Genomic DNA, 18395 nt, shown 5'->3' on the forward strand with positions numbered 1-18395 from the left:
GACACACTCAAGTCCCATTACCACCCAGAACAGCGGTCTCCTAATTGCAGTCGGATTTAGCAAGTGTCTGAGATGTGGGTGTGATCAATAACCCACAACATGGCCTTGGCCTTATCTTTTCATTGCAAATAACTCTTGATTGTTCTAAAGGTTCCTCTCCAGGTGAATGCGGATAAACCCCACACAGGGTTGGTTGGGAGGGAGGTAAGGTATTTTCAGCTGCATGGAATTCTGTTGCACAACAGCCCTGCTTACCTGCTCATATGAAAAGGACAAAACCCAGCAGCGACCCCCCAAATCAGCATCTTGGCTGAGGATGCTGCAGGTCCCCCCCCCCCAAGAGACCAGCTGCATATCAGGTGGTGCAGCTGTAATCTAGGGTTTCACCCAAAGTGTCTTTCTCTTCTTATATCGTCACACACACAGCTCCTTGCATGCAGAGCGTCAAGCATGGATTGCAGTGTGGTTTCAAAACTCTTTCTAACAATGGCACGTGAGTGAGGGTCTCTCCCTGTTTGGTCTCCCTTTCCCAGGATGTGGGGTCGTCAGCTGATTCACCTGCTCTCTAGCTCCCAGCGGCTACTGAAGAAAAGTCCCAGGTGCCGGGTGCCATGGCTGCTCAACTTCAGGAAAACCCTTCCAAGTCTGACCCGTTGGCATCACACAGCCCCAGAGTCGCTGAAGTGTGCCTGGCAATTAAACGATGATCACTTGGGTAAGGAGCCTGGGGGTGAGGGGCTTTGAAGGGCTGGGAAGAATAAATGTCAGAGCATGGAGCTTCCTGGGCAAAAGCGCTTCCATTCAAGATGCCAGCCAGCCGTGCTGCTTTCTTAGGACATTCAGTGTTCCCCTCCATGCAGTTAGTCAATCAGCATTCCATGCCTGTAGAGCAAACCCAGCCTGTGTGAGTCCTCTTTTTCTTTAGGGTCTCCCTCCCCCCAGGGTTTTTTGTACTTTTGTAAACCTCGGAATTCCCCCAAGCTTGCTTGAAGCTGACTTCTTGCGAGTCAGTTGGTGCCGTCTTGGCTGTGTTGCCATGCACGCTTGCAGAATGTGTTCATTATTAGAAGGTCGCATCCATATTGTACATTTGAAGCACATTCATGCCACTTTAATAATCATGGTCCTAGGATTCTTTGGGGTTGCTTTAAATGTGTAGGATGCATGTGACCTAAATTAGCTGCTAATAAAAGTGTCTGGCAAAGAATGGGATTTCATTTGGAAGAAAATCCTCCTTACTGTTTCTTGCATTTAGCCAAGTGGTGTGTGCATGTGACTTTCCTAGAGCTGAAATATGGGGATGTCCTCATGCGCTTTGACTACGTCTGGCTACGTGATCACTGCCGCTCGGCTTCCTGCTACAATACCAAGACCAACCAGCGCAGCTTGGACACAGCCAGTGTGGATCTGTGCATCAGGCCAAAGAGCATCCGTGTGGATGAAACAACACTCTTTCTTACCTGTGAGTCCATGGAGCGTTGTTTTCTGGGGTTTAGACGAGGAGGGAGCAGGGGAGGATGCAGAGAAGGATTTCTCAAGAGCACAAGTTGAGTAAAGAAGAAACCAAGAGGCTTTTTCCGTTTATTTGTGGTAAAAGAAGAGGAAACTTGAAGTTCTTTGAACATCTAAAGAAAAGGAACCTGTAAAAGATGGGTTCACACCCGTTTTCATGTCTTTGCTAGCGATCCTGATACCAAGAATTTGCTTCTTAAGGATTCCTACAAAGTAAATTTTTTTAATTAAAAAAAAATCCAACACAGAAGGAGTCCATAGGGTTTCTTAAGGATTTAAAAGTAAGTCATAATAAAATAAATTCAAATATGGTTCTGTTACGGCCACAAGACTAATAGCAAGTAAATAAGACATAGCATAAAACATAAATGGTTGTTTTCCTTGTTGCTCTTGTTGAACTTTTGCTGAGGCAGGTCTACAAAATCAGCAAAGAAGCAAAAACAGAAAGGATATTCCTGGCAGGAATCAGGAATTAATGAAGAAGTATTCTCAAATCATATGCAACTATGATTTTGGATTACAGTAATTAATATTTTTGAGAGACTTAATCACATTTTCCATTTTTCTTAGTTATTATTCTTCAAAACTCAGTAATATTGTCCTGTAAATACCTTTTGTATTTTAACCATGGGAAGTAGCTAAACCAAATAAGTAACATCATTTCAGCAAACAACTGATTCCATACTCAAAACCATAAAAATTCTCTAAGACATTCAAACAAATACTTAAGAGCATCCAGACAGGCAGTGTTAACTATGTGCACACTTTAAATTATTATACCTTCTTCTTCCTTGAATCCATTTAGATGTTATCTTAAATAAATCGCTTCTCGGCCTTTTGGCTAAGATCAAGTGTAGATGTTATCTTAAATATTGTTCAATTATTGAGCTTAATTGTTGGTATCGCCTTCTCATAGGAATCCATTTAGATGTTGCCTTATATAGTCATCAAGTTTCCATTCTCGTTATACACCTATCCAATTGCAACTTCACACATTCTCACACCCTCATACTGTTTCACGTGTTCTTGGATTAAAAAGCAAGCTTAATTGTCAAAAGTAGGTTTAATCAAAATTTGCTATTAAATAATACAAATAGATATAAATCGATCCTAAAAATAGACCCTTTCCTGTGGACTTGAATTTTATACCCCTATATTTATTCAGTTGCTTTTATTGCTTTTTACTGTCCTGTATACTATATGTACTGGACACTTCTAAACACCTATTAATTTGGACTTCAGGCTTACTTCACTGAGCTGTCTTTCTGAACTGACTGAGCAGTATTCTTATTCTGTCTCCTGACAATTCTTAGTACAAAATAACAGCCAAAACCATTTAAAGAATCCTTCTAGTCAATGAGTAACCAGCATTCATGGGAGATTGCTGGGGTCAAAGGTTGCTGAGAACTCAGCAATTTTTCCCAAGACATAGGCTTTCGAGCTTCAGCAAATGTCACATACCACATCGTTGCAGACAAATGACCAATAAGGATTTTTATTTAATAGCAAAATAAATAAACGAAAACAAGTAAACCAATCACACTCTTTCACAGCAAAAGTTTCTAGACTTACAAACTCAGAAGCATTGTAAGAAAACAGATCTCCATTGATGAAGCACCAAACCCAGTCCAAATCACAGCAGCACAGAATTTGAGCCCCACCTTCATACTTCCTTGTCTCTCCTCCTGTGACTATGAATTTTCATTCCTAAAATGGCAAAGGGTCTTAAAATATCCAACATTATTTCCTGCTTTTGATGATTCTGCCCATACATGAAACCTATAGCTCCTTGGGCATTCTGTTGTTCCAGGTATGATTTGCGCCTGTTTTTTAGAAAGATTAATCACCTCCTTGTTTTTAACGACATAATGTGCTGTTAGCTGCTTGGTTACAGGAAATTGATATTTGGAAACTTCAACAGAACATCAATACATCCTCTAGTCTACTTCTATTTAATATTTAGCTAGTACCTAATAACTAAAAAGTAATTTCTTACTTAGGTAAAGCATACAGGACAGTAAAAAGCAATAAAAGCAATAATTCTTAGAGAACAGCCCTAGAATAGACCCTGTGATCGTTATATGCGTTTTCCTCTACCCACATAAGCTGATAAAGAGTCCTGCTGTGTTAAGCCAAAAGCCCAACCCGTCCAGCATTCTGTTCTCACAGGGCCAAACCAAATGCCTATGGGAAGCATGCAAGCTTCTCCTTTGATTAAGTGTTGTTTTGAGAAGAAGCCCTTCTGTAAACTGAGGGCATGAGAAACAACTGCCCTCTGGCTGGCTCTGGTTTTAGATGAAAGTGAAGTTGTTACTGCTTATTTACTTGGACTTGAATATTTTCATTAAAAATATACAGAACAACAAGTTCAGCAATATGCTAAACCTTATCAAACCAATATGCTAAACCTTATCAAAGCAAACCACTCTTTCAGTATTTCATTCAGTTTTGTTTTATTTTTAAAACTCAAGTTCTACCTTATTCTGCAAAGAAGCTCAAAGCAGCTAAAAGTAGTAAAGGCAAAACAAACATAAGCCCCATAAAATCCCAACGTGCACTCAAAATAACCTCAGTATGCAACCAAATTCCAGTTGCATAAATCTAGGGGTAGAACCAACCCAGCAAAATATTGCAGAGTTAATTTAGGACTGACTCAGCTTCACATAGAAGAAGGTGAGCCTTTAGGTTTGATCAGGACTGGGGAGCCTGTGGCTTTTTCTGTTGTCTAGAGTCCAGCTTCCATCACCCCAGATCATTGGTTGTGCTGCCAGGGGCTGATGGAAGTTGGAGTCCAACAACATCTGGAATCCCAACAACAGCTTTTCCTAGCCCTGGGTTGCATTGATGCTACATAGAAGATCAAAGGGTTGCACAAAAGGCTGCTGGAAGAAACAGACTGTGGACTCTCTGTGTGTTTCTCTCTCTTTTTCTCTGATCATTAAAGGCTTATCAGTTACCCAGATCTGCCTTTAGCATTTTGAAAAAAATGTTTGCACTAATCCTGTCTGTCTCCCAGGGCCAGATGGCCATGTGACGAGGTACGGGTTGGAATGGCTGCTGAAGAACAGCTACGAAGGGCAGAAGCAGCAGGTCATGCAGCCACGCATTCTCTGGAATGCTCAGATCTACCAGGAAGCCCAAGTGCCCTCAGTGGACTGCCAGAGCTTCCTGGAGACCAACGAGGGCCTGAAAGAGTTCCTGCAGAACTTCTTGCTCTACGGGATCGCATTTGTGGAAAACGTCCCCCCAACCAAAGAAGACACCGAGATCTTAGCAGAGAGGATCAGCTTGATCAGGTAACTGTGTGGGTGTTTCGGTAAGTGGAAATATGTCAGGGGCTTGCCTGGGTTGGGTCACAACATTGCTGTGCTTCTCCTCTGACTGAGCTGAAAAAAGGAGTGTAGCATTCCGGAGTCTGCAGCCTTTGCATTCAGCATCTCCTGCTGATGCTCATAGGGCTGGAAAGAGACTCGGAAGCATTGATCTCTGACCCTGCAGATGTTGTTGGACTCCAGCTCTCAGACTCAGCCAGTGGCTATGGATTATTTTAGTCCGGAGACATATGAAGTGCTGCATCTTCTCCACCCCTGTGTTAAAAGAATTTAGGCAGGACGAGAGTTGCAAAGCACTTTATATATGCAACGAAGGGTACTTTTTAAAAAGCACATTTTATTTATTATCTTGCAAAGCACCTTCTAAATGCAAATTGTGTGTTCTACCACTGAGATATGGTTTAATCCAGCCTTCAGCTGTCTGGTGCCCTCTAGGTGTTTTAGGCTGCAATGCCCATCTGCTCCTGTGCTAGATGAGGCTGATGGGAGTTGCAGTCAAAAAAATCTGGAGTGCTCCAAGTTTGTTTAGTCCTTGTCTACCTGCATCAGTTGCATCTGGGCCCTGGTGGTTGTGGCATTTCTTCTCATGCCCTAGATAATGTGCTCCATGCTGATGTCTATTGAGGCTTGTTGTGTTGCTGCACAGAACTGGGGTTTATTTTTCTTCCTGCTCGCAATAGGAAGAACTTCCTGACAGTAAGAGCTGTTCGACAGTGGAATTTGCTGCCAAGGAGTGTGGTGGAGTCTCCTTCTTTGGAGGTCTTTAAGCAGAGGCTTGACAACCATATGTCAGGAGTGCTCTGATGGTGTTTCCTGCTTGGCAGGGGGTTGGACTCGATGGCCCTTGTGGTCTCTTCCAACTCTATGATTCTATGATTCTATGAATAAAGAAGGGGGGGGGGAAGAGTACCGTCTTTTCCTTTAGCATTTCTTCAAGAGCTGCCGGAGCTGAGCATAGCACAAGGAGCAAGTTCTTTTGGCAGGCTGGGAACATTTTAGTGTTCACGCCAATCACTGCTTCCTGTTTTCCCTGGAAAGGTTAGGAGAAACAGCCTCAGCCCCTGGAGACCCAAAGACCAAAGCAGTGCTTGGGACGTCAGAGGAAAGTACAAGGAATGTTTCTCTTCTCCGCCCCTTCCAATTTAAACTGCAGTTGTCAGGCTGACCCTGGATTGCCCTGGGGGATTAGGAAAGAAGGGATTTATACCAGCTGCCTGCCTGCCGGCTCCCTTTCTCTCCAGCCTGGAAGTGGCCTGAGCAGCCTCTTTGGCCTGGGAGCTTCTAGTCTGTCTTGCCGCTGTGTCTGATAATTGTTCCTTTCAACCCCTCCCATGCGTGGCTTGTTCTTAAGGCTGGATTCCCTTTTCATCTTCTCAAATCCACCCAGATTCGTTCTCGCTTTAGTAAATATTGTTACTCCTGAAAGATTGGCATGTGCAGACAACATTCGGACTTGCTATCCTTAACCCCTAGAAGGAAATTCAGGACTGGGTTCAGAGAGAAATAGCTGAAGTAGGAATAGCTGATTGCGGGTGTTTAGATAAGCAGAGGGAGACCCTCTTGGCAGTTCCATCACACTCAGAAGTTCAGTGGCCCAGGAAAGGGCATTCTCTTTGACAGCCTTTTAAGTTGTAGAAATTCCTCCTCACAGAGATGTGTCTGGAACCTTCAAGATATTGTTTCTGCCTTATGCTGAAGACACTCCTCTTTTCCCCGGACTTTGATACCCGAGATGTGTATTTTCAGGAACTCACCTGTTCTTGTAATTTATTTATTTATTATATTTATATATTGCCCCTTCGTCGAAAGATCTAACTCCATGCACGCTTCCAAGTCCATGGAAATTACGTCTGAGCAAGCATAGATAGAATTGGTCTGCACAGGTGTTGCTTCACCTGCCCATTTGCATGAATTGTCATCAAGCCCACCTGCCGTGGCTTTAGTGATTGATGCCAACACAGAGGCCTTTATGCGTGTGCTTCTCTCTCTCTCTCCTTTTCCAGGGAGACTATCTACGGCAGGATGTGGCACTTCACCTCTGACTTCTCCCGGGGAGACACAGCCTACACCAAGCTGGCTTTGGACCGTCACACAGATACCACTTATTTCCAGGAACCCTGTGGGTATGTTCAAATGGCCTAAGAGGCAGGGACTGACACGAGTCACAAATGCACTGCTCCTTTTTGTCATGATCAGGTTTAACCACATTATTATGTTTAATACTTCTATCCTGGTTACGTCTTTAGAACAGCCGACATTGGGCTTCTGTCCAAGCGTTGTCTAGGTGATTAAGTAAGTAATACAGACGTATTTAAAGTTATCCTGAGGCCTGAATTGTTTAACAAATTTACATGGCCCATCTAGTCCAGCATCCTTTTTCTCACAGCGGCCAACCAGATGCCTGTGTTATGCCAGGGAACAGAGCATGAGCACAAGGGCAACTCTCCCCTCCTGTGGTTTCCAACAGCTGGTATTGCTGCCTCTGACTGTGGAGCTAGAAGCCATCGATAGCCTTCTCCTCTATGAATTTCCGTAATCTTCTTTTAAAGCCCTCCATCACTGCCTCCTAGGAGAGAGAGTTCTATAGTTTGACTCTGAGCTGCGTGAAACACTTTTTAAAATCTGTGCTAAATCTTCCAATAACTACCCCATTCCCACCCCACCTTACAGGGTTCAGGGAACCCACCCTGCCAGAGTAGCCAGGTTCACTTTACCTCAACAAATGCTGTAGAGTTTGTGGGGCATTCACATTTTGAGTCTGCTATGACTTCAGTCATTGTCAGTAGGGCAGGCTCCCCTAAGCTCATTAACAGTGGCTGCACCTGCAGTTAGGAGCCAGACAGCCTATTAAGAATCCCAAGAAGCTGTTTTTACATCAGTTAGAGCCGTAGCTCAGTGGTAGAGAATCTGCTTTGCACGAGGAAGGTCCCTGGTTCAACCCCTGACGTCTCTAGGTAAGGCTGGGGGAGAACCCTGTCTGAAACCCTAGAAGAGCTGCTGCCAGTCAGTGGTGACAGTACTGAGTTAGATGAACCAATAATCTGCCTTGGTATAAGGCAGCATCCTATCAGATCAGACTACTTTCCTATCTAGGTCAGTAGTGTCAACTCTGTGGCAGTGGTTCTCTAAAGGTCTTTCACATCACCTGCTTCCTGATTATTTTTGAAAGGAGTACAGTGAAGAATGGAGGAACACGGGTGGCGCTGTGGGTTAAACCACAGAGCCTAGGACTTGCCGATCGGAAGGTCAGCGGTTCAAATCCCCGCGATGGGATGAGCTCCCAGAGTACAACTGGATAAATAGGTACCATCCGGCGGGAAGGTAAACGGTGTTTCCGTGCGCTACTCTGGTTTGCCAGAAGCGGCTTAGTCATGCTGGCCACATGACCCGAGAGCTGTACACCGGCTCCCTCAGCCAGTAAAGAGAGATGAGCGCCGCAACCCCAGAGTCAGCCACAACTGAACCTAATGGTTAGGGGTCCCTTTACCTTTACCTTTACCTTTACAGTGAAGAATGCAACAACACAGGCCATTAAGGGACACCCCAGCTGTGATCATCTCTTCCAGCTTCAGAAAACCAACAGGAAACTAAGCAGTCCTGCCTTTATTACCAGTGGCAGCAGCTTGATGTTTTTATTACCCTGTTACGTGAATTTCAGAACCTGGCCATCACCCTAATATAGCCACATTTCAGAGAGCTCTGGTACAGAGGAATTTAAGTCCCTTTAACCTGTGGTAATTCCAAACAGCCTGAGCCTGCTTAAATAGCGCTCTGAACAGGTCCTGAAAACATTGACCTTGGACAAGATTTTGGGAGAACGTATCCAGCACAGAGACTGCAAAGTTTAAAATCTCTCTGAGGGGAAAAGAAAAGAAGTTGAAAAAGCCTGAGGTTGCACTATTATATTCACCACTATATGTAATAATATTATGATCAAAAGACAAGAAGCAGGTTTCTAGACTCAAGATAGTAAAGGGAAACAAAAATGCTTTGTAGAATCTCAGAAGCCAGCTGAACTTCAGAGACCTTGCAATATTAGTGTTGCCCCTTCTAATAACTAACAGAAGCAATAGAGAGGGAGAGGGTTTAAACACATTTCTCTACATAAATAGACAAGTGGACAGGAGCTGTAGGTTGCTGGCATAGTCTGTGTTTTATATACAGAAGGCTTAGGTCCAGGTCCATTGCAGGCTTATATTGTTTAGGCCAATTCCAAACTAGATGCAGCAGTGGAAGTTTTAGCCTTATTTCCCAACTAAATCCAGGTGACTGAACCAGGTGCATATAGGAGGCATTCAGTGGTTTGCATCCAGAAATGCAGATTCAATAACCTTTTGACAGCAACCTGAAGTCTGATGTTCCAGGAGCCCAAAGCAAGGAGGAACCAGGTGCTGTTCTACCTCAGATACCTTCTGTATCAGGGAATGGATGCTGTGCTTTCTACTAATTTCCTCCCAGGGACTAGACTTCTTTTAATGAGCCAGGAGCCAAAGCGGTAAAGACAAGAGTAATGTCAAAAACAGCAGTGGGGAACCCCTGGCCCACAGACCTAGTTATGCCTGTTAGGCCTCCCCATTTGGCCCACCAAGCCTTACCTACCTGCTCTGCACCTAATGCCACATATGACATGGCTGAGCCAAAAGAGAGGTTGTAGGCACTGCCAGTCAGCTGATCAGTGGTGCCTGAAAAGTCCTGTGCATGGGGCTTTGAAGCACAAACACGCAGCTCATTTTCCATGCTTAACAGAGCACAGGGCTTTGCTTTTCACCTGCACTCTTTGGTTTCAAACCACGCAGACAAGAATGTGAAACCTGACATTGCGGCTTGGGGTGATTGGCAGGTGGCCGGCTCTGCTCATCTATTGGGGACAAGGAGAGAGATAAGAATTCTGACTGTTGGCCAGCTCTAGTGTCCCACACCTGGTTTAGAACAAGGCCACTGCAAAGGACCACAAGAGAGTTTGTTGATCTGACCTGTCAGGGCCACTCTTAGAGCCACAGCAGAATCACTTTCCAGGCTACATTCAGTTTCCCTGTTAATTTCCACATTATATTTGAACTTTCACATGACATAAAGGCCATTTCCAGAAATCAAGTGAAACATAGTGGAAGTTTGGTGCTCATTTCCATGTTAATTACTTCCAGAACAATATCAGCATGCAACTGCATTAACCCAGAAGATCGTGGGAATAATTGGCAAAATTTGGGGTGATAATGCCAGCCTACATTTCTTTCCTGTGGTTTCCATGGGGAAATGGAAGTATACATGCAGAAAGAGTGATTTTCTACAATAATGTCCATAGTTGGGTCACACCACACCCAGTGACATTTAGCACAACATTTAGCTGGTACAGTATATTGGTCAAAAACCAAAGTTCCATAATGCAACAGGTAATGCATTGTGAAAGGAACAATACAGGAGCATTAACAGGATACCCCCCCCACACACATCTGAATGTACTTATTGCCACCAAGTGACCGGCTCCCTCCTTGCCCTCCACAGCATCCAGGTGTTTCACTGCCTCCGGCACGAAGGGACAGGTGGTCGTACATTGCTTGTGGATGGCTTCTACGCAGCAGAGCAGGTGCTCCAGCAAGCCCCGGATGACTTTGAGCTCCTCACCAAGGTGCCACTGAAGCACGAATATATCGAGAATGTGGGGGGCTGCCACAACCACATGATTGGAGTTGGGCCTGTCTTGAATGTCTACCCCTGGAACAACGAGATCTACTTGATCAGGTGAGATGGCCAGTGTCTGCCCTGGTCTTTGCAGCACCACAGAGCACTCCAAGTGAACAAAACTAGAGGTGGACTGAGGCCATTTGAGCCTCTGTCACCAGTCCTAGGCTCCACCTCCTTTGTGATAGCTACAGTCCTTAAAGGGGCTACACTTGGGCCTGTGGAAAGGCAGTTCTTCTCAGACCCAGGGAAAGCACCTGTGAGGGTCCTGGATCTGGCGTTGAGGAATCTGGCCCAGGGGGCTCTTGCCCACCACACTCCAGTTTAGCAGTCCCCCTGGTCTCCAGCATCAGGTTTTGTGTCAAGAACCCATTCTGGCTCCTTAGGGGGTGACTGCAACCTCTTACATGGTATGCTGGGTGCTGCTGGATTCTAGGGTTGTGGCAACATCAGTAGGAGCAGTTTGTGTTCATGCAAACATGGTCAAATTGCATGTTCCACAACCAGAAGAGATACCTGAGTGGTTTAACCACCAGTACCTCTTCCTGGGAAACACTGGAAATTGTAGTTTTGTGAAGGGAATAGTTGTTCTCCTAACAACTCAGCACACTTATACCAAACTACAGTTCCCAGGATTCTATGGAGGAAGCAGTGACTGTTTTAAAGTGACACAATACTGCTTTAAATGTATAGTGCAGATGAGGCCTAAGCAGTCAGAGTTCAGCTAGAGCTGAGCAGGGATGTGATCCTAGATATATCTACAGTCCTTGTTTGTTCCTCTAGCCATCCCAGCAAATAGTCCTGTACCAGAGCCCAGGCGAAGCTTTATTGTGGATCTTGTGCTGATAAAATAGTTACCACTTTATTACGGAATCTGGCTGGTCAAGAAGGAAAATCAAGTTGTGCTGCAAAATTACCTTCCGCCCCCGCCCCCTGGCAAGTTCCTACTGAATGACCCCCCAAAAATTAACATTTGCGTTTTTAAAAAAATCACAGGGGTGAAGCTACTAAAAGATGCACCATTGGGGCAAATTTACTGGCTGTGCACACCTTACACCATTCCTGTCCTTCCCCATAATTTCTGCAGAAAACCCAAGTCCAATTTATGTGTGCACAGGTATAGGGAACTTTTGGCTTCACAGATGTTCCTATACTACAATTCCCATCATTCATGACCATTAGCCTTACTGGCTGGTGGAAACTGAAGCCTTAACAACAGGCTCCCTTCCTCTGAAATACACAAAGTGTTTGCTCCCACTGGTAAATAGATATCACTTCTAGCAGTCATACCTCTGCCCATGCGGATCCTTAGAGACTTACTGGTTCCCATGTGGGGATTGCAATCCTTAAGTAGTGCACTGTGGATGTTCCCTTCTGCTGCTTTATTTTAGGTACAACAACTACGACCGAGCCGTCATTAACACGGTGCCTTACGATACTGTGCACCGCTGGTACAGCGCACACCGCACTCTCACCGCCGAGCTAAGGAGACCAGAGAATGAGCTCTGGGTGAAGCTGAAGCCGGGCAAGGTAAAGTCATGGCAAGCAGATTGGCATGTGGCTTTGGTGTGGAGGCGTTTGGTACTAGCAGCTCAGAGTTAAGTGCTCTTCCACTGCTAAACTACCTAATTAGCCCCCAGAAGACGTAGAGATTGCCAGCAATTTGGATGGCACTAAAAGAGGGTTAAAGGGACGTGGGTGGCGCTGTGGTCTAAACCACAGAGCCTAAGCTTCTCATAGGCATCTAGTTGAACACAGTGACAGCAAGACCCTGGACTTGTGGAGCCTTTTTGGCGTGATCCAGCAGGGCTCTTCTTCGCTTTGTGTCCAACCTCTTCCATGCAGGAGGGCAGAAATATATGTGTGCTGCATCTGAACCATCCTTGTTATCTCTTTCAAGTATCTCAGGGGAAACATGAAGGGAACACACTGAAGGTCCCAGCACTAATTTAACACCAAACTAACATCTGCTCAAGAGTGAAGTGGGCAACAGACACTCAAGTCTCGGCATAAAGTGGCTTTTTATTTTCATATTGTGGGGGACTTGATGCCCACGGGCCAGTTTAGCCCATTAGGCTGTTTTTACCTGAACCATGCCCATCTGTCCAAGGTCTGACATCATATGTGGCATAAGGTGTAGAGCAAGGAAAGATGTGGCTCAGATTCGGGCTGCTCTCAGCACCTATCAGTTGAGAGGTGCTGAGAGGGAGACCTTCTGAAGTCATCCCCTGATGATGCTTATGGTGATAATTTATTATTTATATGCCACCCATCTTGACTGGGTTGCCCCAGCCGCTCTGGGTGGCTTCCAACAAAGTAAAAACATTTAGCGCAGTAAAACATCAAATATTTAAAAACTTCCCTATACAGGGCTGCCTTCAGATGTTTTCTAAAAGTCATATAGTTGTTTGTTTCCTTGACATCTGACAAGAGGGCATTCCACAGAGCGAGCACAAATGCCAAGGAGGCCCTCTGTGATGTCACAAATGACTCCAGATGATTGACAGGTGTGTGGACCCACCCACCTTTCAAAGTTGGGGTGGAGGGAGAAAGGAGCCAGCTGACTTCCCCCCATCGTTGCTGTACTAAGTAGCCTCATCATGACTACACACAGTCTAATAAGGATAAGAATAATAAAATAATTATTTATACCCCGCCCATCTGGCTGGGTTTCCCCAGCCACTCTGGGTGGCTTCCAACAAAATATTAAAATACAATGGTCTGTTAAACATTAAAAGCTTCCCTAAAGAGGGCTGCCTTCAGATGTCTTCTAAAAGTCTGGCAGTTGTTTTTCTCTTTGACATCTGGTGGGAGGTTGTTCCACAGGGCAGGTGCCACTACCGAGAAGGCCCTCTGCCTGGTTTCCTGTAGCTTTGCTTCTCGCAGGGAGGGAACCACCATATGGCCCTTGGCTCTGGACCTCAGTGTCCCGGCAGAACAATGGGGGTGGAGACGCTCCTTCAGGTATACTGGACCAAGGCCATTTAGGGCTTTAAAGGTCAGCACCAACACTTTGAATTGTGCTCGGAAACGTACTGGGAGCAGACACATAAACGTACAAAGACAGACACATGCTCCTTCAATACGTGACCTCTCTAGTTTGTGGTGGGAAAGACCCCTCTGTCTGAGACCCAGATAGTAATGTAGAAGAGCTGGGGGGGATCACATCTGGTAACCAATTCACCCCTTTGGTCTCAGCTAGTGCATAGGTAGACAGGTCTAAAAGGCCTGGGATTCAAATTTTCACAGTCCTCTAGCAGCTATGGTGGCTCATTGGCCAGAAGTAATGTTTTTAGCATTAACTCTGGAAGTGTATGCTTGATTCTGACCAAACTCAGCCTCCTAGAGCACAATATACATCAGGAGGCTTAGTTTAGTCAGAATCGGGTATACACGTCTAGTAAATACATTACTTGTGGTCAATGAGCCACCATAGCCACTAGAGGGCGATAAAAACTTGTGTTCCAGGCTTTTTCAGCTGTTGTACCTGTGTACTGTCTGAAACAAAAGGGCTCATGGGTTACCAGATGCAAAATATATTGGCATTATTTTTAGCTGTCCTACGCCTCACTAAGAGAGTTGTAATGCAAAGCTGTGCAGACGATCCTGGGTTGGGTGGACAGATCTTCTGACCCTTCCTCAGCTTGTCTTCCATTTCCAAAAGAATGGGGGAGACGAGCTACATGTCTGTTCCTGCTAAGATTACCTAACCAGACGCCAATGATGTAACAGGTATAGGGAGAGCCTTGTGGCGTGGACACAGATTTCCCATTCGTTCTTTCTGCAGGCCCTGTTTGTGGACAACTGGCGAGTTCTGCACGGCCGGGAGTCTTTCACAGGTTACCGCCAGCTCTGCGGCTGCTACCTGACGAGAGATGACGTGCTGAATACAGCCCGCTTCCTGGGGCTGCAAGCCTAGCTTGATGTGTGGTTCCGGAATTTTGGGGATTGCGGATCCAGGAATGAGAGAGAGAGCTTTTCGCAATATACCTCACAGACTTGACCTTCTGCTCGCAAGAGGAGGAGAGTTCCCCATGGGATTACTTGATTGTCAGCCAGCCCATGCAGTTTATTTGCCTTTCCCCCACCCCACCCCACCCCACACACTACCCCAGTTTTTTGGTCTTTTGTTGTCCAACTCCCTTTGGCTTTCACGGCACAATGGACACATTTGGTGCGGGAAGGAATCAAAGTCTGCTGCAGCACTCGAGGTGCCAGATCTTGTTGTGCCTTTTTGCTGTTGTAACTGAACTATAATGCTAACCTTGGTCAGTGGGCATTCTTTACACTGGCACTCCATAGTCACAGGACAAGTGAGTGTCCTTAGAAGTGTGGGGAGAGAACTCTCTCCACCCGACACCAGTCTTCAAACACCTTCAAAAATACACAAGTGCCAGGTGTTGGAAGCTTTTAGGGTTGTCCCCATTGCCTGCTGATGGCTCAAACCTGCCATATTGATAGGAAAGCAGCTACAGGAAGTTTTGTGGCGAGGGAGGAGAGCTGCATGGCTAGAGCCAGGTAATTATGCTGGGGGGGTCCTTCCTTACCAGATCTGCAAACAACAGTTTGGGCGCAGTGATATCTCCCCCTTCCCCATATCCTGCGTTGTTTTTCTTTTGCCATGATAGCTCCTCCTAGTCCATGATAGCTGCCCTTTCTTCATTTTGGTTTTTGAATATTATTTTTTTGCCTTGTGCTTTTTCTTTTCTTTTCTTTTCTTTTTGCTTTGGCCTTCCAAGGATGTACTCCTACTTTGTTGATAGCCTCTCACCTTGTGAGCAATAGGAAAGCAATTGAATTAGGAGCCGTGGCACTGTAAGGGCAGGACTCTGGGGCAGAGGTCATGGTCCCCACAGCAAAATGAGCATGGAGGCCGACAGACATGGCAGCAGGACTGACTTTCCACATTTTTGAAGTTACTGGAACAAGATGAATGACCATCTAAAGTGAGGAAGGGGTTCCCAGCTGTGGTTTCTTTTGTTAAAAAAAATAATCAGGTGCTGGTACTCATATCTAGTATCAAGGATGCCAGAACAAAACAAGGCAATGTTCCTCCATACAGGTGGAAAAAAGCACTGACTTCCCATCAGACCAGTGGTGGGCCTACATTTGGGGGGCCCTGAAGCTTGCTCTGTTATGGGGGCCCTTTTGCAACCAAGAACGTGGTATGGCGTAACCACGGTTGACTTCCTCAATGGGGTTGTTTCATGACACATCACTGCAATTAAAAAATCATAATTCAACTACTGCATCTCATATTTTGATTGAAATTGCTATCCCGCGACACTCCACCTTTGCAGCGTTTGTGCTACTGACTCTCAAACTTTGGGATTGTTGAAAAATTAATTGATTTGACTTGTGCAGCTGCACTAAAGTCACTTCTGGAGCCCCTCTGGGATTAAGGGTCCTGAAGCTTAAGCTTCATTTGTTTCATAGTAGATTGGCCCCTGCATAAGACCATTAAGTCCAGCATCTAAAATTAACGATTGGCACTGCTGTTTCAAGGGAAGGCCTGAAGCAGTTGAGCCCTGTTCTAGGAAATATCTCAAGGGGGGAAAAAGAACCAAAGCCATCTTCCTTAAATTCTGTACTCCTTGAGTTGGGAATCTCTCTGCTGGCTGAGCAACTTACCAGTTTTGTTTTTGAACTACGGGCCTTTCTCAGTAGCTGCCTTTTGTACCAGTAGGAATAGGAATAGCACATGGAGGACACTTCTGCTAGAATTCAAGTGAATGTCTTAAGTGAAGAAACTGTGCCCAACCACCTCACTGCCTGTACAAAATAGTTTTTCTTGGCCATGAACAAAGGATTCTGTGTATGTGCAGATGAGGTATGAATGTAAGCTATTCATCAGGAGTACCTTCTTATGGGTCCTACCAGCACAGTGGGACTTACGTTGCAGTTCTTGGCCAGGACAAAGTTGGGATATCAAGGGCTGCTATTTCTGATGACACAGGAAGTCATTACTTGCCATTGCACGAGCCCCTCAAGTAGCAGCTAAAGACCCACTTTTTCTGTCCCTGAATTGAATGTAAACTTCCTGCCACCCAGCCCACATTGGACTTGCATCCATGCTTCACTTGTTAATCATGGCTAACAATGCAACACTTATTTACAGGTTCAGACTCCTTGCCTATGTCTTCAGTTCACGCAGTTCAGTCTTTTTTTTAAAAAAAAAATGTGCATGTTTCTGTTTCTGTGAAATTAGCTTCACAATGTACCGGTATTTGAGAGTAAATGCCTGAAAATATTTTATATGTTTTTAATCTCAGGCAGAGGGAGGCGTTAAAAAAGCTGAAAGAGGTAGTAGAAAGTCTGCTGTGGTTTAACACATTTCCATTGCTGAATCTGGCAAGATCTGGGCCAAATCCATTTCCTGTAGCTGGAACACCTTTTTGTCAAATAGGGGTTGGCAACTGGCTTCAGCTAGCTATGCCAGTGGACTTTTTTTTTCCTGGGAAAAGGAAAGCTGCTCCCATCTCCACATGATCTGAGGTATGACCAGAATCAGGTGCACAGGGTCATTGCTATAACTGACCTTTGACATGCCAAACTAAAGAGAGAGAGACCCATTAAGCAGCTGTGAAAATCTGGTCTCTGTATTAGTAAGCAGGAAGTGATGCTGTACTTCCCTGGTGGCATTTTTTGGTGCTTGGTGGCTTTCCCTTCATGCATCAAAGTAAGATAATAAGATAAGCTGTTACATTCCTCCAGGAGTGCCAAAAATAGAGATCTAAAGCTGAGTTCTGCATAGAAGTGATGTATTTTGGACAGTACTGCTGCAGCAGAAAGTGAGGGAGGATGGGGAGATTTGTGTCATTTAATGCTTCTCCAGGAAAATACAAATCCAGGACAAGAGTATAGATTGTAGCCTAGCCTCCTGTGGTCTTCAAGTACCGTACAATTTGGTCACCAGCAAAGTGTCCAGAGCTGGTTGTTTCCATTACTCTACCAAACCTTTGCTTGAGTACTTGTACCACATCATTGCTGTCTGGTAGGGCTGGGTCGACTGTGACCCTCAAGATAACTGCTCCTCACTCCAATCACCTTTGACTGTTGGTTCTGCTGGCTAGGGCTGATGGGAGTTGTAGTTCAACAATATCTACAGGGTGCAGGTTCCTCAGCACTTTGTGGGGCTTCCTCGGTGACCTAACATGGTTCTAATTCTTATATGAAATTTTTCTTTGACATTTGTTACCATACAATACCATTCAGGTTTGGGGGAGTGAGCAGGGTGACACACATAATTTCCCTGCTTGTGTTAGCTTTTTTTTAAAGTGTGGAACATCATGATCAAGCTGATTGTGATGCAATAGCCCAATATGGAGGCACCTTTTCATGCAAGCACACCATCTTTCTGTGAATCTTTCTGAGTCATAAACCTCACCACCAGCCATACGTACTCCTGAGGCCTGTTGCCTGGAAGCTGGTGACTTTCTGAAGTGGAACCTGGTTTTGCAGCAAGAAAAGAAGGTTGAAAGGCAAATGCCAAGTGTGTTTGCTCCAAGATGCAGATCTAGAGCTGTGCTTTCTGCTGTTGCCCAGGCACTTCCCTGCACACATTTTTGCAAACAGGGAAATTATAACATCAGAAATGGCTGATGTAGTTTGTATACTCTCTTTCAGCCTCAGCCCTCTGCCGATTTATGCATTTGGTGTTTTGAATAAGAATAGCTTGCCTTCAACTGTGGCATTTCTGGTCATATTTTGAAACCAGCATTTTCTGCATCTCTCTCTGCTAATAAAAAAGTGGCATTTCTTTTCAGAGCAGCTGGCTTGTGGCTTAATATTCTATTCAACAGGTGGTTTCATGTATAATGCAATCATAGCTTTCTCAGTTCCAGCTAACTTTCTGTAGATACGATGAAAGCT

General features: G+C 45.1%; 1 protein-coding gene across 2 annotated transcripts in view; it reads left to right on the top strand.

The window, feature by feature from the left end:
- TMLHE (trimethyllysine hydroxylase, epsilon) overlaps window positions 1-18293 on the top strand; it is a 29130-nt gene extending 10837 nt beyond the window's left edge. For both annotated transcript variants that reach the window (XM_083424249.1, XM_083424250.1), the window contains exons 2-8: window positions 534-715; window positions 1286-1462; window positions 4529-4808; window positions 6848-6967; window positions 10347-10583; window positions 11915-12053; window positions 14311-18293. In XM_083424249.1, coding sequence (XP_083280375.1) covers window positions 535-715; window positions 1286-1462; window positions 4529-4808; window positions 6848-6967; window positions 10347-10583; window positions 11915-12053; window positions 14311-14442 — 1266 coding nt within the window. In that variant the 5' untranslated portion in view covers window position 534 and the 3' untranslated portion in view covers window positions 14443-18293. The remainder of the gene's footprint in view (window positions 1-533; window positions 716-1285; window positions 1463-4528; window positions 4809-6847; window positions 6968-10346; window positions 10584-11914; window positions 12054-14310) is intronic.
- Window positions 18294-18395: the final 102 nt, after the last annotated feature.

Source organism: Podarcis tiliguerta (genome assembly GCF_965153285.1).
Source record: "Podarcis tiliguerta genome assembly, chromosome: Z".
NCBI lineage: Eukaryota > Metazoa > Chordata > Lepidosauria > Squamata > Lacertidae > Podarcis > Podarcis tiliguerta.